Source organism: Acipenser ruthenus, chromosome 27, assembly GCF_902713425.1.
Source record: "Acipenser ruthenus chromosome 27, fAciRut3.2 maternal haplotype, whole genome shotgun sequence".
In the NCBI taxonomy this organism is placed as follows: domain Eukaryota; kingdom Metazoa; phylum Chordata; class Actinopteri; order Acipenseriformes; family Acipenseridae; genus Acipenser; species Acipenser ruthenus.
In genome coordinates, this window is record NC_081215.1 from 7,242,761 (window position 1) to 7,268,963 (window position 26,203).

The 26,203-nt window shown below is 38.5% G+C and overlaps 1 protein-coding gene across 5 annotated transcripts in view; it reads right to left on the reverse strand.

The window, feature by feature from the left end:
• Nucleotides 1-9,921, reverse strand: part of LOC117425525 (kazrin-like) — a 321,926-nt gene extending 312,005 nt beyond the window's left edge. Inside the window, exon 1 of one of the 5 annotated variants that reach the window (XM_059002564.1) lies at nt 9,234-9,921. In XM_059002564.1, the coding sequence (XP_058858547.1) occupies nt 9,234-9,357 (124 nt within the window). In that variant the 5' untranslated portion in view covers nt 9,358-9,921. The remainder of the gene's footprint in view (nt 1-9,233) is intronic. The other 4 variants (XM_059002565.1, XM_059002563.1, XM_059002566.1 and 1 more) reach the window with 4 other exon arrangements.
• Nucleotides 9,922-26,203: the final 16,282 nt, after the last annotated feature.

Sequence of the window (26,203 nt, forward strand, 5' to 3'; positions counted from 1 at the left end):
GGAGTCGAGTTTTTCTTTGAGGTCTCATGTTTAATGGTCTGACAGCCACAGTTAAAAAACACAAGACCAGCTAATCAGTCAAACATAGATGCAGAGATTGCCTCCCTTCTGGTAGTGCAGGTCACTTACAACACAGCTGTTCGGAAGAATAAAGGCTTTTGTTCACTTTCAGAGTACATGGGAATAATTTTCTTACTAAGATGCAATTTTATCTAGACTTTGATTTCAGCCGGACTCTATGTTCTCAGTCCCACCACACTTTTGAAATACACAAGGCTGTTCTGTTTGGTGGAAGATCTTTCAGTTGATTCAGCGGTCTGCTGTGTTACAGTAAAGAATACTACCTCTTAAATAACTTAGAATCGTTTTTTGTTAAAGTTTAGCTTGTGTCTGTTGGTCAGATCTGGATCAAAAGTAGCCAACTACCATACAAAGTGCCGAAGTATTTTTTTTTTTTTTAACTTGCAATAACAAACCAGTAAGAGGTGGATTCAAGCATGAATTTTTTTTATTGTGTTTGAAGTTTAGTCAATCAAGGTGGACGGGAAACAGTGCTGATGAAAGTTTCAATTTAGGTGTATATCAAATATGTTCTGTAATAATGTGTTTTGATATGGTGGATTGTTCATGAATATAAATTTATAGGGGCAATGAAGTGTGTTTTAAAATAATAGCATTTAGAATTACTAAAAGAAACATAAAGACTAATGTTTCGACTATATTTCTTTTTCAGTGTCTCGAACACTTCATTGAATTGAAGTTTCTTTTAGTATTTCTTTAAACACTTCTGAGTGTTTATTAGTTATGGATGATAAATGAATAGCATGCTATTGAATCCACTAACTAATAATTATTCTTTTTTTGCAATGTAAAAAATAACATGAAAATGTGTGTTAACATTTCTTTACTTGTGTTAATAATGAATTAGTGGAAGGCTTTTAAGAGAGTAAAAGGAATGATGGTGTAATTGTAAGGCATTAATATTGCTGCCACATTCTGAAGTCCTTACATGTTTCCCCATGTTGAATTCTAAAAATGTGCAATCTGAATATTCTGTTTCATGTTCTCAACATTGAATATAGATGGCCCTGATATTCCCAAAATACGGCTTGAATATTAGTCATTCTGATGATAACACCGTGTAACAATTTATTTTATTTTTTTTTGTTCCTGGGTAGTAAGTGTTATTTCCTAATTGCTTATGCCTCAAAAGTATAGAAAATGGCTATTATTCCCCACAAACTTTGCTTTTGTGACCAGGACAGTGATATTTTGAAATTTATCTATTTTCCAGAACATTCCAGATAGATTCAGTGCTGAGTAAACTTGGAGTAACTTCTAGAACTTTCTAGAACTTTCCAGTAATATAAATAGTAGTATAAATACAGGGGCCTTAAGCCCACCAGTTCAGTTTAGTTCCAGCTGCCTAAGTGGATACATATCTGCATTTTTCTGAGATGGCATCAAGAGGCTGCAAGCATCCGGCAGACGCATTTTGCTATGTCTGCAGCCAATTTATCAAGACAAGAGCGAAAAAGTACTCTGTGGAAGCATCTGCTAAGATGTGTGAGGCCTACAAGGCATATTTCGGCATGCCTGTCGGGGATCAAGACAAACCCTGGGCACCTCATTTCACCTGCGAGCACTGCAAAAAAACTCTGGAAGGTAAGATGGACAATTGTTGCTCGGAATTTTATGTTATAAAATGTGTTAACATTTTTAAAATTGTAAAAGTTTTTAATTTTAAAATGTTTTACAATTTTCAATGTTATTGAAAAAATATATCATATATGAAAAATGTTGCGAGAATATCTTACACATTAGTCATGGGTGAAATAAATGTATTTTTGTAGGATGGTACAGAGGAGAAAAGAGAGCCATGAAGTTCGCTATCCCAAGAATTTGGCGGGAACCCACTGACCACTCAAGAAACTGCTACTTCTGCATGGTGGACCCTTCCAAGCGGACCGAGTTCTCTGTGGGGAGGAACAACGTCAAGTGGGAGCCACTGGTGGACCCCCGGAAGGTGCTGGTGCCACCACTGCACATCAAATTGGGCCTTATGAAACAATTTGTCAGAGCTCTAGATAAGGAGTCGGCAGCCTTCAAGTACCTTCAAGACTTCTTTCCTAAGCTGTCTGAGGCAAAGGTCAAAGCCGGTGTCTTCGTCGGACCACAGATAAAGAAGATCCTGGAGTGCAATGAATTCCCCAAAAAGCTCACTAGTAAGGAGAAAGCGGCTTGGAACAGCTTTGTCGCAGTGGTTCGGGGCTTCCTGGGCAATCACAAGGCCGAAAACTATGTGGAGCTGGTTGAGACTCTGATGAAGAACTACGGCACAATGGGCTGTAGGATGTCCCTCAAAGTCCTTATCCTTGATGCTCATCTTGATAAATTCAAGGAGAACATGGGAGCGTACTCGGAGGAGCAAGGCGAGTGCTTCCACCAGGATATACTGGACTTTGAACGCCGCTACCAAGGACAGTATAACGAGAACATGATGGGAGACTACATTTGGGGGCTGATTCGTGAAAGTGATTTACAGTATAATCGTAAATCTCGAAAAACTACTCACTTCTAAATCTTTTGTAGTCATTTTTGTATTACTTTAGTATAAATACATGTTAATTTGGATTCATATGTTGTTTTTTTCTGACTTTATGTGAACGAAAAGACACAAATTTGCCCGTTTTCTCATTGGAAATAGGTAAATTTCAAAATATCACTGTCCTGGTCACAAAAGCAAAGTTTGTGGGGAATAATAGCCATTTTCTATACTTCTGAGGCATAAGCAATTAGGAAATAACACTTACTACCCAGGAACAAAAATTGTGTTACATAGTGTAATGCTGTATTTGTGCATGCTGGTACTGAATAAAGTAATTCATTATCTTGAAACATTAATTTCACAAATATACCTTTGTGTTAATGCCTCTGGGATGGCATTTGTCCCGAATTCCTAGACACAGTGCAATCTTACAGTTTAGCACCACAGTCAAACCATAGCATATCTGTTTATAGCAGATCATAGCACTGGCCCCCTGCATTATTTTGCAATGCCATACAGAAAAACGTGTTTCGTTTATACATTTTGAAAAGATGGTCTTCCGACAATATTATACTAGTATGTCCTATCTGGTATACCCCCCACTCTTAGACAAAGCTCTCGGCAGAAAATACCTCGAATTTCCAGGGATTTCTTAACTGTTGGGAGCCACTGTAAGGAAGTTAGCAAACCTGAGCACAATGTAGAGGTATGACTAAGGAGCAGCTCCGACACCTCTTTATATTACTTACAGTAACTACTGGAGAGAGTTCATGAAAATATAGATCCCTTAAATGGACCTAATGTATCAAGGCTTCAAGATGATTCATCCCTACATATGCGGGCCTGTTACATTTCAATGTTCAGAATTGAAACATTTCAAGATACAGAATGTGCTTTTGTATAAATGGCCTCCCCTTCACTAGTTAATTATGCAAATCCATTTGCGGCATGTATTCTGTAATATACAAAGTGTCCCAATGTCATATATTATACCGATTAGGATGTTCGCTGTTAAATCGGATGGCTACACCATTAACTATCTGCACTACACATCAAAATCTTCTGAAAGTATTCCTCTGTTTAAAGACATAGAGACAATATTTGCAATACTGGCTCTGAAGTGTGACTTATTGGACACTGTATAAACAGTAAGCTTTATATCCCTGTTGCAAGTCAGTTTCAGTGCCCATGTGTAAGACAACAGAGGAGGCCATCCAGCCCATCAGTGCTTGTCCAGTTCCTAGCCACTGTCTCATCTTAAACTTTCCAAAATATTTTTTTTACAAGGAAGAGCATTTTACAACCACCGAATATACATTATTTACCTAAATCTAAAAAAAGTGTGCAGTGATAAAATATAGATTTTGGACAGGATATCAGAAACCTGCTTCAGATGGAGATTATTATTATTATTTTTATGTCAGTCTCTTGCAAATAAGAATATTATTATTATTTATTTCTTAGCAGACGCCCTTATCCAGGGCGACTTACAATTGTTATAAGACATCACATTATTTTTTACATACAATTACCCATTTATACAGTTGGGTTATTGGAGCAATCTAGGTAAAGTACCTTGCTCAAGGGTACAGCAGCAGTGTTCCCCACCAGGGATTGAACCCACAACCCTCCAGTCAAGAGTCCAGAGCCCTAACCACTACTCCACACTGCTACACGACTAATTAATATACAACTCTTCTTCATTCATTTATGACCGTCTCACTTCTTTGTACATTAGGTTTTAGCTAAGGATTTCACGCACATCTTGTCTTACCAGTAATCAAAGTACAACCCATGTGGAGTAGCCATGGCTGGACTTGTTAAGCATAAGCATCTGTGATTGGCTATGAAGCAGTATGTCAGTTTGACGATGACGTCGCTGGTGATTTACGAGCGACGATGGTGAAAGAAGACATGCATGGGTCACAATACAACAATAGGCATCGTTCATTGTTCCTATAATCATTTTAGCAATCCCCATAACATTGCTGCTGAATGTTTGCACTTTGTTGTTTTGTATGCCTTGTATTTTAAGTCCTCAAGAGTCCTCAATGTTTCATGAAGCAGACTGCTGAATAAGCCTCCCTGTATATGGCAGGATACTCTGTACAGCCAGCACAGAGGGATTTGCAGGCTGCATTTAATATTGTATAGCCTAGACGAGTTCAGGATAGATTATTAATTGAAAACGATGTTGTTCTGCTCTAATAGAAGGAAGATTGTAAATCTGTCTTGGGTTATTGTTAAATTACATTGAGAGTTACTAGAGAACGTTTCCTTTTATAAATATCTAGGTATATGGAGTGATGAGCATCTTACTTTTCATTACCATATTGATAAATTGGTTTTAAAGTTGGGACCTGAATTAGGGTTTCTTTGTAGGACCAGGAAGGCTTTTTCTGCGTCTAGCAAAGTTAAAGTTAGTGACTGCTACTATTTTCCCAGTTTGAGATTGTGGGGATTATATTTAGCAGTTTGCCTCTAAGCAGTCTTTATATAAATTAGATGTACTGTGTAATTAATCTGGCAGATTTGTTCTAGAGCAGGCTTTCCCAAATAGCGGACCGCGGTCCAGATCTGGACCCCAAAGCAATGGGGTACCTTCTTACTGGTGCAGGTAAAGATTAGAGTTGTCTTTTGCACGTTGCAAAAATTGTCCAGACACAATGGATGCCAAAAAGATTGATTTAGAAAAATCTCACTGATTGGCCTAACAGCAAACCAATGTGCCTAATAGGTAAAAGTTCAAATTTAAAAAGGCACTATGAAATTAAACACAGCAAAGAGTGTGACAAAAATATCCCCCAGGCTCAGAAGAACGGATACAGAAGCTAGCATCAATGCAGGTAAGTTACTTACGCAGCATGGCATTAATTAAGCGGTCTATGACTGATCAGGAAAAAGTAACAGAGGCTTCATTGAGAATAGCATGGATTATAGCTCAATAAATGACTGCTTTCTCTCACTCAGAAATGATAAGAGTGCGTGGTAGAAAGTGCTTCAGTGTTGTTCCCAGAAAATACAAATATCAAGGAAACGTTTCAGAGGATTCCGTTGTCTAACAATTCAACGACTTGCCGATGTGAAGTGCTGGCCAGTAATGTATTTGAAAATCTTAAACTGGATATTGAAAAGGCTGAATGCGTTTCAATTGCCCAGGATGAGTCTGGCGACATTGGTGACGTTGCTCAAGTTCAAATGTTTGTTCGTTTATACAATGGCAAAAAGTTTGAGGAGGAATTGCTTGCTCTCTTACCAATAACAAATCGCATTCGTGGTGAAGATCTGTACTACACGGTTTCTTCCTGCTTGGAATCCCATGGCATTGCTGTCAGAAAATCATTCCACTGTGTACGGATGTTGCACCGGCAATGGTTGGTAAAGAGAGGAGCTTTGTTAAGAAAATGAAGGATGTTAATCCAACACTTCTGCCTACCACTGCATTATCCATCAGTCAGTGCTCTGTGCTAAACTAAGTGACCAGTGTGGCACAGTTATGTCCACAGTTATTAAGTTGGTAAACTTAATTCCTATTAAATTAGCACTGCAACATCGCCAATTCAAGTATTTTTTGCAAGATGCTGATGCTGAATTTGATGACCTCCTGCTTCACAATAATGTACTGTGGCTTAGCAAGGACACAGCTGAAAATAGTTGCTTTTCTTGTGGACATGTTTGGACATTTGAATATACTGAACCTAGCAGGAAAACAAATGTTAATTGCTGGTCTTTGGGAAAATGTGAAAGCATTCAGGATTCTGTTCATTTGGCTGTTCCAAGGGTTTGAACACGTACGGGAGAATGATCTTTTGCATATCAACTCCCAAGGATGGTGGAACTGTTTCCGTCATAGTATTAATATGGAATCTGATTATCTTTCTTTCTCTGGTTTTAAAGATTGTATTTGGGTACCACCTTCCAATGCTTCTCCTTCAGTCCACTTTAACAAATAGATAAGTCTTATTTATTCTGTTCTTTGACCTCTGTGTGCTGCTGGTTAAGTTTGAACCACACATGTTTTTATTGTGTTGTTTGTACTTTGTGATTGTCCTCTTATTGTTTTCTGGGACCCCCTTGTAAAAGTGGCCTCAGTCTCAATGGTTAAATCTCCTGGTTAAATAAATGAATAAATAGAAATATGATGTGGAGCTGCAGTTCCCATATGTACTGCGTCATTCCAGCTCAGACCAAGCTGAGTCCTCCATCTGTGGCTGATACTTAAGCAACCGGATGGAGAAAAGAGCTCCAGAGCAAGTGTTCTGTACTGCACACTTGAAAAATGATTACTACATGCAAGTCATTGATGTAAGAGGCCTCCTGTGGCCCACTTAAGCTGGAATGTCCCTGTTTTAAACCTCAGTCTAACTTGATTTGCTGTGACCTCTCACGAGATTACACGAGTGTATTGTGTTTAAATGATTTTTAGAGACTCTGATTTTTGGATGTTACACACTATTATTGCTTTATGTGTAAGACGAAATCGCTAGTCACTGGCATTGAAAAAGTACCATTGCTGAGATGTGTTGGTATTCAAAAGCTGTATTAAACAGATTCTCATTTCAGCCCCTCTCTTAATCCATGCATCATGTGCAGCATTCTATAAAATCCTAATGACTTGAGGAAGCTTTTTAGCAGAAAAAGAAGCATGCAATATTTGCAACTGATTCACAATGGGGTGAGTCACTGACTAACGTGGTGGTGGTGGGTGGGGGGCTTTACCTCCCCCACTGTAATAAACAGGACCAATAACTGAGAGGCAAGAAGCTGAGAAGATATAACAGGCTACTGTGGACAAACTAACAGGAGGTTGGAATACATTATGGCCCTGGACAATACAATGTTGAGTAATTAGCACTTGCTCACCTGTTATTTGGTCCTACTGCCACCAGATATAAAAAAATGTATAGTGCATGCATCAAACATAAAGAATAATTAACCCTTTCATGCATCGCAACCTCATATAAAAAAACTCTCTTATAGTCTTTATATGGGACATACAGTAGTTTTGCAAATGTATAACACTCCATTGCTTCTGTTATTTTGTCGTGCATATGACATCACTGTAACTGAAAATCTTGAAATGTGTCAAAATAGGCAAATGATTGCCCAATGTAACTGATGCCTTTAATAAGCCACACATGCAATTCATTAAAAATACTAAGAGAAAAGAAACACATAGCCACAAATGGTAAAATGCATGAGAAGTTGTTTAAGATGCCTAATTAAAGCACAAAGTAGTCTAACATTTTTACCCACTAGTTCTTATTGTTTCTATATCACTGATTACTGTCCGAAGATTATAATTCTCCTGTCCATATTTTTTAATGCAGGTAGGTATATAAAGGATATAAATGACAAATCTTGAGGTGTTCTAATACATTTGCACACTACTGTATGGAAGACACAAAAATGAAAACATTTTCAATGACAAATATTTATTATGTATCCAAAACTCATTTTTTCAGCTATTTTCAACATTTCATACAAGAAAGGGTTAGGTAAAAATCAGAGTGCCATTGCAGTGAAACTTAATTTGACATATCCTGCAGGACACAGACTTCTGGCTAATTAGGCAACATTAAATTCTGAAACAGGGTGACTAGATTTTTTTTTTTATCAATTTAATGTAATGACATGACAAACCTTGAAGCTGTAGGGCTTAATAGCGGACAGACGGGTGCTAATGTCCTGCCTTGAGTTGCATCTGCAAAGTAACTGAACCGTCACACAAGACTCATAGCAAGAAGACGATACACATTACGAGAACAGACGCAAATCAATTTCAAACATTTCTGAAGTACAAATTAAATGAAAAGCAGGAAAGTACATAACTTCAAAAATCAAATTTAATTTAGGAATGTGCCTCATTATCTACTTCTGAGCTTTCATATTACACTGTTCAAATAAACTTCACTGGTAATAATGAACCAGAAATGGCATGTGCTGTTGTAATTGGAGGTACATTATATTATCACAGACAGGCACAATGTTCTGAGTAAGGTCCATTTAGTTATTCTTAAAATATTATAGTAACTAACAGTGGTTGTAGTCTTTTACTAAATTCATATAAATACTGTATATCATTGGAATACATTAAAATTTGTCCAACTGGTAATAAAAAGCCCAAGACATCATGTAGTATTTTCCATGTACATCAATTAAATACACAGTTTTCTGGACTGCCAGTAAAGATTGTTAGGAGAATGGAATAATGACAGCTGGCACATTACTGCAAACAGTTTAATGAAACATGATTTTTACCAAAAACAGCATCTGCTCTGATCGTTGGACAAGTGATGTTGTATTAACACTGTATCATCAGGGGCTATATTATTGGGTTTCCCTGGTGATTTGAGACTACCATGCTCTTTTGGCCCTATTCCACTTTTTCACTCTAAATCGTCAGTACAAAATTCATGTTGAACAATATTTCCACCGATTGTGCTTACTGCACAGCAATTGCTTACATCTATCTTTTTTGGTGTAAACAAAACGTACATATTATAAAATCTTAAAAAACAAACACATCTGCAATATTTAATAAAATAAGCAGCAAGTAAACATCCTACTATGATCAATGGAAAGCATTCTCACCTTATATCAATATATCTATATAGTTCTAGTCAGCCCTCCCCTAATTTTAGGGGCCAGGCTATAAAACTGGAAGAGCGCCCTGGGTACTCACCTGCCTGCATGAGCTGGCCCTGGCGCCCAAACACCTGGGAGAAGGTTGCAGGATTGCAGGTTAGTGTGTTGTTCTCCATGGTTCCCTGCTGGGGTCTCAGAGAGCCACTGCTCAGGTGGGGCATTCAACAACCCCAGACGAGGGCAGAAGGACCCAGCACGTCGTCCTGAAAGGTTTTTAACGGTTTGCGTGTGAGCGAAGGTCAAAATCCACTGAGCCAGAGGCAGCAAACAGAGTCTTTTCAGGACGATGATGAATTTCACTCCTGCGGGCGACACTAATACTTCAGGTGATGCGTCTTTCTTGTTAAGATGTCAAGTCTCAGCACACACATACACTTTATTGTACTATCCTGTACGGTGCTGCTTCTCTGCACCACTGATTCCTTGTAGCCTCCTGACAATAAGCCAAGATCTTGATTCGAGTCTTCAGGACAAGACTGAATCCAGACAAGAGAGAATTAAGAGAGAATTAATGCATGAGCAGGAATCCTAAACTCCTTTCAGGATTGCTGCTGCTGCTGCTGCTGCTAAGGAGACAAAGCCTTCCAGCTGTTCTAGAAGTCGAGGGAGTGATGGGAAAGGTTCAAGGCTCTGCCAATAAGAGCGTCTAATCAGTCTAATTCTCCCTCCGATTGATAGGGTGATAGGCAGAGATCGCCACTGAAGCTCCTGGCTGCAGTGCAATGCTGAATGATGCTGTTCTTTCTATGGGCCTGTGCTATGTATAGTATAGTTCCCTCCTCCCCTTCTCTCTCTCTCTCTCTCTCTCTCTCTCTCTCTCTCTCTCTCTCTCTCTCTCTCTCTCGGTCGCTCACAGTTTTCAAGCAGCAACTGTCTCTCAGCTGTGCACAACCCCAGCATGGAATATTCCTGGCTCCCAGCTCTTGGCTCTGGTCCCTGGGCACTGCTTTGCAGAATAACCCTTTTTTCCCCTCAGTCTCTCTCTCTCTTCTCTCTCTCTGGGAGTGAGGTGTGTGGGAGGGGGGTGGAGGCTGGGTTACAGTGGGTTTGGTTGGTGCTGGATGGAGCTGAATCTTGCTTTTATTTACAGTGCTTGCCTTTAAGCTGAAAGCAGACTTTTCCCCTTCCAAGCAGAGTAATTTAATGAATCCTTATGTCGCCATCTCATTTGGCTTTCCAATGCACAACACCTATCCACCTCTTTGCCTGTGCACTACAGTTTAATAATGAACCTATCAGAACCTAGACCGACAGCTGATGGACTGATTCCCTTCAGGAAGTAAGGAGGAATGAACAAGAGCAGGGAAATACCCTGGGAGTTGTGCCAAGAACCAGCCAGACCCCTGCTGAGAACCATACTGCCGCATTACTTAAAATGTGAGAGAGAGACAGATATACAAACACTATCCTCCAGCGACTTTTGAGAAAGAGGAAAGTGCAGCAGGACTGATGGTGGGTCATTTGGTGTCTGTTTTAGCCCACTTAGACTTGCTCACTATATATTTTTGTACCCTGAATAGATAATCATCCCATCCCGTATTAAACATACTTACTTTCAGAATGTAAAATGATAAACTACCGTACTTCCCGGTTGTTCTACATTTCTAAAAAATGGATAACAATTTTGGGGTACCACTGCACCTGTGTTGCTCAGATTTCTCATTCAAATCTTTTTCCTGCATTTGAAAATGGGACTAGCTAGTCAATAGATATTTTTCCTTCTGTCTTTTCTTTCTGTAAGACAGTAGTATCTCTAAATGTCATTGTAATCTATTTCCCTTACTATTTTATGGTGTTTGTAATTACACTCTGAGTAGTTCTGGGTTGCGCCATTATGATATTGAGTTATCATTTTTCAAACAATACATGTGTTGACCAACTCAGGAAGCAACAGTCAAAAAGACTGTGGTGTGCAGGGTGTCATATTGTCAGGGGAGCCCAGGTTCTTGGCCGTAGGAAGCTGACGATTTTTTCTGGGGATTCCACTGGGAGCATGCCATTGGCTCTGGTGAACCTGTGGGTTAGGGAGGCAGAATTATCTTCCATTGTCATCCATTGGCCAGTAAGTTGCTGACATCCGCTGTGGAGCTCCTGTGGCAATTGGTTGGGGAGTGGGTTTGGAGAATGACCTTCAGTTCTCCTGAGCTGTTTTGAGGTGTTGCCATGGTGCAGGAATTTAAATGGACATTCTAAATTGGGAAGAGAAACAGGTAAAATAAGTGGGCAAATAAAAAAAAATAAAAGAATCTTCTGCATGACACAAACATATGGGAGAATTGATTTTGTTTTCACACACAAAACATTACATTTATTAAGTTGCTTTTATTATTTCTAATAACAGGCAAAACACTTGTACTTTTGTATTTTAACATTCCAAATGCAATAACAGAGCAGGATGAAAGAAGAAGACTGATTGACAAGCTACTTGTTTTAATGTTTCACTGGCGGGAGAGAGCAATAATGGAGTGTGGGTATAAATCCTCTCCCGTCGTTTTACTCATTTAGCACAATAAAATGCCTCTTCAGAACATTTTTACTTTCACTCATTTTCTGCCCCATCAACACTCATCACAACGGCATTTCAGTCATAAATGAGCGACACCTAAGATGTACTGCTAAGGTTGCAAATATGTTGTCATGACAGTAATTTAAACACACATTCTCACCCCCTTTAAGAGGGACTTGGGTCTGTGATCCCTGTCATGAAAATAAAAAACAAACATTACAAATATATTATTGAAATAATGTATCATGGGCCCTATTTCCATTTGTAGAAGTTGCATTAATAAACCATATAACTTAGAGTATTTTGTGAATAATATATTATGTATAAAACTGGAAACACAGAATTCTATAACACCATGGGGTTGGCAGTGTTCCACAGAGCCATGCCTCTCCGTATAAACTGCATGCGTTTCTACTTCTCTGATTCTTACAGCTCCTTCCATAAAAGGGTGCCTCCCCTGTACAACATCTTACTGTATGTACATGTCATTCAGGATCATTCAAGACAGAACAGGTAAGATAATTAATAAGTATGGTCTGTGCATTTATAAATGTATAAATAAGGTCCCTTGAAATGAAAGAAAAATAAGTCTAAAATCAGCACGCTGTGAATGTAAACCAATACTGTTTCTATTTCATACTTTTTCCTGTTACTGCATATGTTAATACACACTTTACCCCACCATGATTTCCTCTGCCCAGCTATCATTATAGGCTACGTCCAGTTAGTCCCCGGTTCTTATTATATGTAGGCTATTATTTACACTTCCTTATATTAAAGTGGTTATTACAACATGATATTAAAAAAAGATTGGGGCCTGCATATTCCTCTTATAATAACTGGGGAATACATATTCACTCTTATTAACTCCTACATGAAGGAGCGGGACACATATATTATGCTCACTGTGTGGATGTTTCCAGAGATACCAACAATGCCATACTGTTAGTTACGGGAGGCATGGTTTCATGGCTTCAGCTAGCAGAACGTGCCTATGGGAGGCATGGTTTCATGGCTTCAGCTATCAGAACGTGTCTATGGGAGGCATGGTTTCATGGCTTCAGCTATCAGAACGTGCCTATGGGAGGCATGGTTTCATGGCTTCAGCTATCAGAACGTGCCTATGGGAGGCATGGTTTCATGGCATCAGCTAGCAGAACGTGCCTATGGGAGGCATAGTTTCATGGCTTCAGCTGGCAGAATGTGTCTATGGGAGGCATGGTTTCATGGCTTCAGCTATCAGAACGTGCCTATGGGAGGCATGGTTTCATGGCTTCAGCTATCAGAACGTGCCTATGGGAGGCATGGTTTCATGGCTTCAGCTAGCAGAATGTGTCTATGGGAGGCATGGTTTCATGGCTTCAGCTAGCAGAACGTGTCTATGGGAGGCATGGTTTCATGGCTTCAGCTATCAGAATGTGTCTATGGGAGGCATGGTTTCATGGCTTCAGCTATCAGAACGTGTCTATGGAAGGCATGGTTTCATGGCTTCAGCTATCAGAACGTGCCTATGGGAGGCATGGTTTCATGGCTTCAGCTATCAGAACGTGCCTATGGGAGGCATGGTTTCATGGCTTCAGCTATCAGAACGTGCCTATGGGAGGCATGGTTTCATGGCTTCAGCTATCAGAACGTGTCTATGGGAGGCATGGTTTCATGGCTTCAGCTATCAGAACGTGTCTATGGAAGGCATGGTTTCATGGCTGCAGCTAGCAGAACGTGCCTATGGGAGGCATGGATTCATGGCTTCAGCTATCAGAACGTGTCTATGGAAGGCATGGTTTCATGGCTGCAGCTAGCAGAACGTGCCTATGGGAGGCATGGTTCCACTGGGAGGCATGGTGCTATGGAACAGTGGATCTAAATGCTACCACTGAGATAATTAAACAGCAGGTAGTTTGGATTTTGAGATTTTTCAGTTTGACTCAGTAGGTACAGTATAAATATATAATATAGCCTGTGATGTAGTTGTCTGCTTAGCCCTTGAGACCTTTCTGCGACTCCCACGTTGAGAACCCCTATCTTTAAGGAAAGTCGAGGTCTTGTTCTGATACAGTCCTGGTGAACCTAGCTCGGTCAAGAAACATCATGGATTTCTTAAAAGATTGGGCAGATGGGCATCTTGCTTAAGTTTTTTAAAAAATATTTAATAACACCCAATGTGAACTTGACATTACCTAAAAAGTGAAGTGTTCGTGGAAACCAGGGTATTATTTAGGAAGGATTGTGTTTCCAGGTTTTTTTACACTGGATTGCTGGTCTTTTGGGAAGTCCCGAATCACCTAATTAATCCTTGTAATAAAATGATTTAACAAGCATTTTAGGAAATGAGTTTTGGGTCACACACACGATTCTAAAGAGTTCCACCCCTAGGTGTCTCGGGAACCACTTAAAGGCTCCTCAGATTTAAGTAGAGTTGCTTATTCTTTTCTTAAGCAGATATGCAAATGTTTCAGGGTCAGCTCCCAAAGGTAAGCAGTTCTGCTGGTGGGTCTCAAACAGCTGCCTTCTGCAAAACACTGAACAAAAAGCAAAAAGACAAAACAAAACCAACCAACAAAAAAACAAAAACGTGCCCCAGTGATGCTGCTGCTCTCAAGCCTGTTCATAACAAGAGGATCCATACACCTCTTATAAAAACGTCTGCTGTGACCAGCCTGGCTGGAGGCTCTTTAGAAAACAAAGCAATTTACAACTTGAAAAGCAAAGAAGATGCAAATTACACCTGAGAATATACTGACTACAACGTACAGGCAATTTATAAAGCTGGCATCTGCTGCAACTACATACTCAGTACATTCAGCCAATCAAAAAACTCTGCGGGGGGTTTGCTTTTGAGGTCCAGGGTGTTAGTAATCAGACAAAATTATGTTTTTGTGTGTTTTTAATGTATTGTGTTAAATTATGTTCCTTGAATAGTAAGTAGCGGGGTTCTCAAAAATATAGCGTTACATGCCCCCATGTGTTGCTACAACTGTTTTAATAACGTACCTGCCCCTGCCCCTTTTGTCGCCCTGACCTATCGCCAGAGCCAATGCGAAGCTCCCTGTGGAATCCCTAACAAAATAGGCAACATATCACAGTTAGGAGTTGAACCTGCACTTCCCTGACTGTATGACTCACCCTGCACACCATGCGACTGTGCATTTACCAGAGGAACCACTCTGGGGCCCAATATGACATCCCAGTGGGTAATCCCCCAATTTCTACCAGTAAAAAATGAATGAGTTTAACCCCATTTCACAACAAAAATACTGTCAAAAAGAGTTTCTTAAGTAATGACTTTGAAATAAGGCAACTAAATTGTATGTTATAGCAACATCTATTTTCATTATTAAAAATGCATGTCTGGAACCATATTAGATTAATTAAAGCAATCAGTTGCCATGCTTTACTTTAGTTGGTTACTATTTCACTTCCTAGGTCATCTCAACTCCACAGTGTCTTCGGGGTCAAAGCAGGTCACTGGCTTCAAAGCATGTCAGAGTCTAGAGGAAGCAGCGGCTTCGTTAATGACAGGATAGTAGCCGCTGATGGTAATTTCCTTCTCCACCTGAAATGAAGGCATGTACGCAGAACTGCTATCCACCAAACACATGTAGTTAAGTACGATCCACAGGTGTGTTTATTTGGTCTAAGAATAGACAAATGGAATGCATCTAGCACAAATTAAAGAGAACAACACAATTCCAATATTTCAGAGCAGAGTTTGCGAGGTAGTTTGGGGTTGGTCCAAGCTCCTTGGGGAATTCAGAGCATGTTAGACTCTCATTTGGGGTTGCAGACATGTAGAGAACGCTACTGTTTATCCCAGCAATGATTATAATAAAATGAAATAGTGCCATTGGACAAAATAAGAAAAAAAAAGAATTAAAAATAATTATTTTTGTGAAGAATTCACCTGAAAAAAATTGGAAAAGCCTTTCGCAACATATCAACTGCATATGACTCTAGAACTATCTCCTAGTCGCTTCAAAACTGAATTCAAGAAATGTCATGAAAAGTACTAACCACGGGTCCCCTGGATCCAAATACCTGCCTGTGCAGAAACTCAAAGTAGCCAGCCCAGCAAGAACGCCACCATACAACTATGCTGACCTGCCATGAAACTACTAGAGGGTACAGTGAGCAGCTGCACGTAGCAGAAGAGCAGTGGGCATTTTAAAAGTGATCTGGGTCCATAGGACCCGTGGATAGTAGTTAAGAGTTAACCTACAGCTATGGCCAAAAGTTTAGCATTGCCTAGAATTTTAGGAGACATACAGTGCCTTGCGAAAGTATTCGACCCCCTTGAACTTTGTTACCTTTTGCCACATTTCAGGCTTCAAACATAAAGATATGAAACTGTAATTTTTTGTGAAGAATCAACAACAAGTGGGACACAATCATGAAGTGGAACGAAATTTATTGGATATTTCAAACTTTTTTAACAAATAAAAAACTGAAAAATTGGGCGTGCAAAATTATTCAGCCCCTTTACTTTCAGTGCAGCAAACTCTCTCCAGAAGTTCAGTGAGGATCTCTGAATGATCCAATGTTGACCTAAATGACTAATGATGATAAATAGAATCCACCTGTGTGTAATCAAGTCTCCGTATAAATGCACCTGCACTGTGATAGTCTCAGAGGTCCGTTTAAAGCGCAGAGAGCATCATGAAGAACAAGGAACACACCAGGCAGGTCCGAGATACTGTTGTGGAGAAGTTTTAAGCCGGATTTGGATACAAAAAGATTTCCCAAGCTTTAAACATCCCAAGGAGCACTGTGCAAGCGATAATATTGAAATGGAAGGAGTATCAGACCACTGCAAATCTACCAAGACCTGGCCGTCCCTCTAAACTTTCAGCTCATACAAGGAGAAGACTGATCAGAGATGCAGCCAAGAGGCCCATGGTCACTCTGGATGAACTGCAGAGATCTACAGCTGAGGTGGGAGACTCTGTCCATAGGACAACAATCAGTCGTATACTGCACAAATCTGGCCTTTATGGAAGAGTGGCAAGAAGAAAGCCATTTCATAAAGCATAAAAAGTGTCGTTTACAGTTTGCCACAAGCCACCTGGGAGACACACCAAACATGTGGAAGAGGTGCTCTGGTCAGATGAAACCAAAATCGAACTTTTTGGCAACAATGCAAAACGTTATGTTTGGCGTAAAAGCAACACAGCTCATCACCCTGAACACACCATCCCCACTGTCAAACATGGTGGTGGCAGCATCATGGTTTGGGCCTGCTTTTCTTCAGCAGGGACAGGGAAGATGGTTAAAATTGATGGGAAGATGGATGGAGCCAAATACAGGACCATTCTGGAAGAAAACCTGATGGAGTCTGCAAAAGATCTGAGACTGGGACGGAGATTTGTCTTCCAACAAGACAATGATCCAAAACATAAAGCAAAATCTACAATGGAATGGTTCACAAATAAACATATCCAGGTGTTAGAATGGCCAAGTCAAAGTCCAGACTTGAATCCAATCGAGAATCTGTGGAAAGAACTGAAAACTGCTGTTCACAAATGCTCTCCATCCAACCTCACTGAGCTCGAGCTGTTTTGCAAGGAGGAATGGGCAAAAATTTCAGTCTCTCGATGTGCAAAACTGATAGAGACATACCCCAAGCGACTTACAGCTGTAATCGCAGCAAAAGGTGGCGCTACAAAGTATTAACTTAAGGGGGCTGAATAATTTTGCACGCCCAATTTTTCAGTTTTTTATTTGTTAAAAAAGTTTGAAATATCCAATAAATTTCGTTCCACTTCATGATTGTGTCCCACTTCTTGTTGATTCTTCACAAAAAATTACAGTTTCATATCTTTATGTTTGAAGCCTGAAATGTGGCAAAAGGTCGCAAAGTTCAAGGGGGCCGAATACTTTCGCAAGGCACTGTAATAAAAAACGATATGAGCATAATTTAGATCTTTTATTCAACAACATGTAATCAAATAGATAACTTTTTAATAGGATCAGCTAAACTATGTATAAAAAGTATTTAAACTAGCATTCTTCTTCAGGTGAAAAGTGGAAATTGAAGGAAAATTAATCGTCTATTAACCCTGTTCATATATATAGTCAAACATAAGGAAGATAAATATAATTTTATTACAGTAGGTACATTTTACCCAGTTTCTTGTAGAAAAAAAAAACTGGTCAGGCAAGTGAGGTATAAAAAAAAAATGTCTACCTGATGAATTATAGATTTGGGCCTTATTCACAAAACATTTTTAAAAGTAAAAATAAGGTGTGTGTTAATACCATCCCTTACCTGAATGCCACTTATTAACGCGTGCGCTATGGAATTCATTAGCACACCATAGCGCAAGCCTCATCTGATAAGTCACACCTTATGGAAATGACGCCATGCAGAGGAGAAGATGACCTCTATCCTGTTAAGCACAGCGATCAAAGACTTCTTGTTCTGGCAGAGATATTCAGGTTTGTTTTACACAATCGGTTTAATAAAGAAGATAAATGGTGTAAAATTGCATTTTATTAAAAGTGCTGGCAATTATGGCTTAGAGCAATCAGGAGAAAATGCATTGATTTCTCATCCCATCAGGAACACTTAAAGATCCAGCACTTTGTGCTTGGCAGACACTTCAAAGTGCCAGTATAACAGAAGAAGATAGAATGGGAGGGGAAGGACAAAGCAAACGAGTGATCATTTGGACCACTGCCTTGAACGTGGGTTAAAAATATATATGTATGTTGCGGTAAAAGTAAGATAATTGGCAAATCTTGAGATGTACTGGTAAATGTTGACATTTACCAAGCAAAATGGTAAATGTCTGAAATAAATATAACACTTTACTTCTTACATTTACCGGAGTGGTGTTATATTGAGGTACGCCGTGTGCTGCGCTTCCCTCGGGCGTACGCTAATGATTTTAGCTCAGAAAACAAGCCCATCTGAGCACTATTTTTAATATATTTTTTAAAATAAATTTAATATCATTTATGTGACTTTAACTGATGAGCAACAAATTGGGTTATTGAAAATTATAAACCCATATGATTTGGCGGGTGATGTACAGTTTGTGTTGTTCGTAGTGATTTGTGCAGTCATCAATCACAGCACTTCTGAATCGATGTAGCCTTAGAGCCCTGCTTGTATGGCTGGAGATCTCATTTTCAAAGGTGTCAATATAACTTTTTTTAAATTATTATCATATATTGAAAAATGAAAAAAAAATAAGAAATGGTACATAAACTTCACATGCATTAAAAGACTTGACAAACGTACCACTTTTTGACAGCCTACCATTGTCTAACCTTACATGGGTCACGTTTTGGTACGTGTACCATATTCTGACAATGTACCACTTTCTGGCCCTACACCGGTAAATCTCAAGAGTAACCAAGTACCTTTGGCTTATGACCGAATGTCTCACTTTTGCGTATTGTAAGGTTAAGTTCAAGAGTCTTGTGTAACTCCATGCCACAAAATGCTGCTATAAGTAAATATTATTGTTATTATTATTTATTTCTTAGCAGACGCCCTTATCCAGGGCGACTTACAATCGTAAGCAAATACATTTCAAGTGTTACAATACAAGTAATACAATAAGAGCAAGAAATACAATAACTTTTGTTCAAGTGTGACAAACCACAATTCAATAATACAGCAGATAATAGTGATAGTTACATCAGGATATGATTAAATAGTGATAGTTACATCAGGATATGATTAAATACAAAATACTACAGGTTAAACACTTGGCAGATTACAGTATTCTGAAGTACAGGATTAAATGCAGTAAAATAGGGGACAGATAAAAGCAAAATAAAGCACATTTAAATGAAGGGTGATAGTGTCCCAGGATACAAACAGAGGGGTTCCATAACTAATCACTGCCTGTCTTGTGTCATAACCAAAGTGTGATTTTCTGTTGAAAAAACAAAGGTCCTAAAGTATTTAATTTGCATTTAACAGAATGTTAGTTTTCATCAAACTACTAAGCATTTGGAGTACAATATCCTTCAACACCATTGTGAATTGTTTTACATGCAAATTTACTACAGTGTTGGTTGTTCTGCATAAGTGGATCACAATGTTGCTCAGTACAATGTTGAAGTAGTTTAAATTGCTCAATTATGCATTACTGTAAGCTCATTAATGATTATTTTGTTAATGGAAAATGTGTATGCAGAAATAAATATATTGTTTGACATTAATGTTTTTGGTTAATGGAACATTTGTATACAGAAATAATATTCTTCGATATTTATGATTATTTTGTTAATTTACAATTTATATGCATAAATAAATACATTCTTTGATGATATACCTGCATTTACCAATACGCTTCGGTAAATCATAAGATTAATCTGTAAATGTCGGAACAGCAATGTGTTTCTTCATAATTTCAAACATTTACTAGTACGCTTTGATAAATAATAAATTAAATTAAAATTAAAAAAATAGATTTATAGTTTGACGCTCAGTTTCCAGAGATAGAAATTAAAAGCTGGCAATGGAACTGGGCTGACCTTTAGTCAGATCTTCTGTTATTAACTCAAACATACACTAATCCTCTGGAGTTAATAAAAATGTTCTAAATGTCACGTTTCTGAAGACTACACCAAGGCTCTTGAACGCCATGAACTGTATCCAGTGATGTTATACTTAACATATAACAACTTCAATGAGTCAACATACCAGAGTGTACAAACAAGCACCGTATGTCTGGAATGCATTTAAAACTGAAGTGGTTGCAGCCAGCAAAATGATTCCATAAATCTTATCTGTTGAGCACCTTCCTTCATTAATAGGTCTCAAATGTCCAGTAAACATGTATTTTGATTTTAAAACATGGTCTATGGTATTTCACGTTGTTAAAGAGCTATGCTTTCAGTTAGTATTGCACTTGTTTTGTCACCTGGAGGATGAAATTGCCCCCACCCCATTAAATAACATCTTTCTAGCCATTATCCAACTAGCTGCTTCCCCTACCGACTGTCATGCTTTCAGCCAGTAACATGCTTTGACCCAGAAGAGGTGAAATGATCCAGAAAGTGCAAGAAATATCTGGCGGATAAGGTCTAGCAACTAAGAACTTTCTTTAATCTCATGTTTTAAAATTGCTATTTCAAAAGTGCACACTAGAGGCATTTGTAGCTAATTATAATGTTTGCTGCAATGACTTTAATATTATTGTTTTGTTCCATTGATATCGATCCTTTGTTTGTATGTGGAATATGGCTGCTTTCTTGGAAGTGCACAACTGAAATGTACAGAAATCTTTTTGGTATTATTCCCCCTCTGATTTATAACCTATGATGTGTGAATCAAAATCTAAAAACCAAATCAACATTATGTTGAAATATGTATTTTATTGCTGCAAATCATACAAAAGGATATAGCAAAGGCAAAGCAATGAGTTTCCTGTAAACACTAAATGGTGTATTATTTTGCCACAAATTCTTCCAGTGTCTCTTTTCATCATATATCCACTTTACTGCAGTCATGGAAACTCACATTAAACCAGTAGGACAGCTTCCCGAAATCACTGCTAAATTTGGAGAATGCTGACATGTTAATCAGGGAGTTATATCTTCGTGCTGAATAATAAAAACTATTACTTTTTATAGCGGAGGAGAAATGGAGGAAGAAATACTAAATAAATAAGTTCAACCTTGAGCAAAGACGAAGCTGAGGATACTTGCGGTGCTTCATTCTGAATTTGTAGAGGCAGTAACCACCGTTACTACCAGGGTGAAATGTAGGGCCCTATATATAAAGAGAAATATCTTTAAATGCTGTTTTAAGGAATGTAATCTTGAGGACTGTACTTTTCAAGCAGATTGATAAATCAAAAAAAGTTTCTGTAGCAGTCAGTGTGATGCATTGCCATTACGGATTCTGCCCCCTGGTGGTGAGATAAGGTAAAAAGCTCTATGACCACGATGCAAACGAGCCTGGCTCTTTTACATAGTAATGTCGCTCACTTGCAGTGTGCCGGGTCATCGCTTTGCAGTCCCCACCCTGTTTTATTTGAAGTTTATAGACAGTTTTAGAGTGTTACAGATGTATTGTTGGTAGATGAGATGGGTAGCCGTATCAGTTTAGAGATGATAGACAAAGAGAAGGAAATGGGATACCTTTCATTGGACTAAGTAAACAATAATTAATCACAAGCTTTCAAAGGTCTCTTCTTCAGGTGAATGTAGAAAAGATAGATTGATGTTTACATTCAAAGGTGGCATCAGAACCTGAACAAAAATAACCCTTTTGGAATCACTACTATTCTAATGCAAGGAGAAACAGCTGTGTCGAAAAAAACCAAGATGTGTGGCTGCACAATAAACAATGACAATAACAAAAACAAAATAAATTATATGAATAAAATGCAAATAAGCAAAAATCTGTAGTAATATATGGAACAATATAATTAAAATATATATGTATATGCAAGTTTTTCTCTTTTGTGTGTTCTTGAAATTTCCCTTTGAAACAAGAAGCATCAGATCATGCAGAGAATGGTTAGGCATGTTGAAATGGTTGCCAGTAGGAGTGCTGGTAATGTTGTTGCTGATGGTGTGTCTGTGTAGATTCATCCTTGTCTGAAGATGTTGTTTGGTTTCTCCTATGTAGGTGGAGCATTTGTTACATTTATTCATGTAGATAACGTATTGTTGAAATCTAAGAGAAACAAAAAAAGTCTTAAAATCATTCCTCAGAGCAATCCGCATAGTTTAGTGAAAAAACATTTTTCCGATCATAAACGGGTTTTAAGAGATGTGAAATACCAGGACTTTCAAATGATAATGAAATATCTAGTGATCCAGAGTGATCATTTTCATGCATCCGTATCTAATAAACCAGCACCATCTAGAAAGCCTTGAAGAGAATACAGTATGCAATTCATACTCATTGAATGGAGTACAGTATGCAATTCATACTCATTGAATGGAGTACAGTATGCAATTCATACTCATAAAATGGAGTACAGTATGCAATTCATACTCATTGAATGGAGTACAGTATGCAATTCATACTCATTGTTTGTATAAAAAAAAAAAAAGCATTTCTGTTAAAAAACAATTAACTCTTTAGAATTATAGAGCCCTGTTCACAAAGTCATGTTACTGTCAAGCTAATGTCAGATAAACAAAGGTAATTAACTGAACTCTTGATAAAGTTTAGTTTCTTTAAGGTCAAACAACATCTCATACACCATTCAAAAAATGGATTTAAACTGCTGTTGGCTTCTTTACCAACAGAATGAAACCGTTTTGTGCACAAGAAACTTGACTTAATCCATTAAAAAAACCCTTCTTTAATTAACTTTGTGACTAGAACCCACAGTCACTCGAGCTTATCCACGCAATACATCTGGTATGTGCAGTATGTGCTTTTTGTTTGTTTTTAATATAAGTAACAATCATTTGATTTGAGCTGGATGTTCCAAGTCGAGTACAGAGTATTCAGATCAGGATTGAGGTGTGCTTACGTTGCTGTGAGCAAAAGCTCTAAATAAATACCAGTGCTCTCACCTAAACACATTTTCTTTTTAGAAAACTAAAAAGAAGATCCAACAAACCCAGAGGACTTCTTCTCCTCATCAAGTAGCACTTGACACTTGCCAGAGAAGCAGTCGTGTTGACAACCTGTCATGAGCTTTTTAATTGACAAAGACTTTCAAGTGAAGCTGTGTTTTCAATTCAAGAAAATGAACGGCTGTCACAAGCCACTGGTGCAGTATGAAGATACTCTGAAAATGACTGCCAGCTGTTTAACCCCTGCTGTATCAATGGAACGCGGTTCTGTTTCAGACCATTTCAAAATAACACTAGTATTAATTCTGTACTGTACTAATCTGATGTATTCTCAATCTTTACCTAGATCACAATGCTCACACAAATGTGTGATAGGGTTTAGGTAAGACAATGATGTTGGCCTTGAGGTGCTGTCTGCAACCAATTTCCTAATCGAATATCAGACAGGTAATAATCAATGATAATTGAGGCATGGAGAACAAATGTATTCAAAATCAAAAGGCTAAATATTAACGTAAATGCAGACACAGATATGCTCCTATATCCCCAAAATCTCATATACTCAATAACTGATTCTAAAAAATGTTAATACCAAGGGTCTACAGATACATGCACACATGTAAGGTAATGGGTTTCTGTGTTCTGTATCCTTTAAATGCTTAACACTGTCCCCACTTATCTCCAGTATGAGAAGGGCTTGCTTTGAGAGACATTAAAACAAAGGCTACAGCTTTTTCACAGGGACACAAGACTCTTGATGGTTCAGAAAAAGGTTTTCTACTGCAATAGCTCAAAGGGGCAGAGTGATTTTAGAGCTACATTGTTCTACCTTATAGCAATCAACACATGAGATTCTACAAGTTTTTTTTTTTACATTACTATGGTAAAAACCACGGGAAGAAACCACTAAAGCAGCGATTCATTCACTTTTTCTTACCCTTTAACGTGACCTTGTTCTGCCAATCCCCCGATTGAAAACGAATACATGATAGTAAAATGTTGTCTCGATTGTTATTGAGTAAATATTATTATTATTTATTTCTTAGCAGACGCCCTTATCCAGGGCGACTTAAAAGATATCACATTATTTTTTACATACAATTACCCATTTATACAGTTGGGTTTTTACTGGAGCAATCTAGGGTACAGCAGCAGTGTCCCCCACTAGGGATTGAACCCACAACCCTCCGGTCAAGAGTCCAGAGCTCTAACCACTACTCCACTACTGCTGCCTAAATATAAAATATGAATAATAAAACCAAAAAAGACTTCCTCCGAGAAAACTTTTAAAATACCTACTTTCTTTAGAAGCGTATAGAACGTTTGATTGTGATGTGGTTCTAATGCAAGCACAGCTTGAGGATTACTGCAATTAAGAAAACAGGAACATTGTGAATAGTAATCTGTTTGAATGGTTTTTGTACAGCGTTTAATACATTGTAGTGCAAGGCAAAAGCCAAATTCATTAAATATGAGGGTATTGTATTTAGGGATAATGGCATTGCTGTCGTGTATTGCAAAGTCATAATGGGACTCCCGATAAAGCCTGGAGTTATTTATTTTGTTCGTCTGAAATGATCATGGTTGCCCACTGAAAGAGTTAACTCTTTAAGAGGCGTGTCCCTGGGAAGCAGTGCTTTTAGAACAAGTGTGGTTATTGGTGTCAGCTTTCCGTTATTGAGTTATAACAGAATGGCTAACCTCTGTAGAAAACAATGGGAGAGCAGTGTCTGGTTGATGAATAATATATTATAACACAAGGAAAGTGACAAAAATTGTAGTCAATCTATCTTTCCATGGACTGATATATTGAAAGCAATATGTGTCTACATTGTAGCGGTTAAACTCTGATAAGAAAATCTCATGCAATATTCATGGCGACCCAATGTCCTGCTGCCTGGTGAGGGTAAGCGGTGGGGAGAGGCTGCCCTCTGCTGGGCAGAAAAGCACAATCGGCTAGAAAACCATTTTACACCACATTTATCACATGAAGGGCTGATACTTACAAAAAACCTTTAACTTTAACAAACTGCAATCATAGTGTATTTACTAATAATAACTGGTTATAAAAATGTTGCCTCAGCGTGTGCAATGTTTTGTATTCCTACAATACTAAAGAAGCCAATGCAATTGGCCATTGTTGATAAAACAAAATGCTCCATGCTTTTGAATCAAATGTTTCCCAATTTGAATGTTCTGGGGCTCCTATCAGTACAGATTTGCGTTTGTTTGTTAAAAGAAAAAAATGGCATTGATGCAGAATAATTACTAGTAAGGTGCTGTATTATCTCACAGCTCTGCAGGCGAGCCCATCTTAATCTTGACCTGAACACTCCCCTACTCAGTCCTGGGCCACTCGGAGCAATTTAAAAAAATGCTTCAGGACTCCCATTTTGATATGGCATCGTGAGCTGGGCGGAGAATATCTGTTCTCAGTGCCTACCTGCCACGCAACAACAAAGCAATTAGCAACAAATTCAAAAGCAATCATATCAGCTGAACTGCTCCAGGATGTCAATTTCTGGCTTTGCAACACCTGGGCTCAGCTCTCCCTATCTGCAAAGATGGGAACTGAGAAAGATATAAACACATTGTCATTTTAAGACTCAAATGCCATTAACAACTTTTTCCAGTGCTTTTTTTAATCATTTATTCTAGGGGGGGCTTTTAATAAATTGGCTTGCATGTCCAAAAGGTTGGATCGCTTTAGCATCAGCACTCAGATTTTATTTCTTATACTAAATCAAAGATTTTCTTCTACAATAGCCCTTGTTATAAATCCCAATTGGAAGACACTTCAAGTTGTAGCTGTGCCACTTGCTTTGCCTCTGGTCCAACACAGCTTGCAGTATGGTAATTCCACGGTTGCTTAATTGCTTAAACACATGACAGGATTATTGTACTTCAATGGAACTGCATCTCAATCCCAGATCTGTACCTGGTCTCGATCTTGTATGGTCTGATTTCCCTGTTCCAGCAGTTAGTTTCATGATTAACAGTGGTGT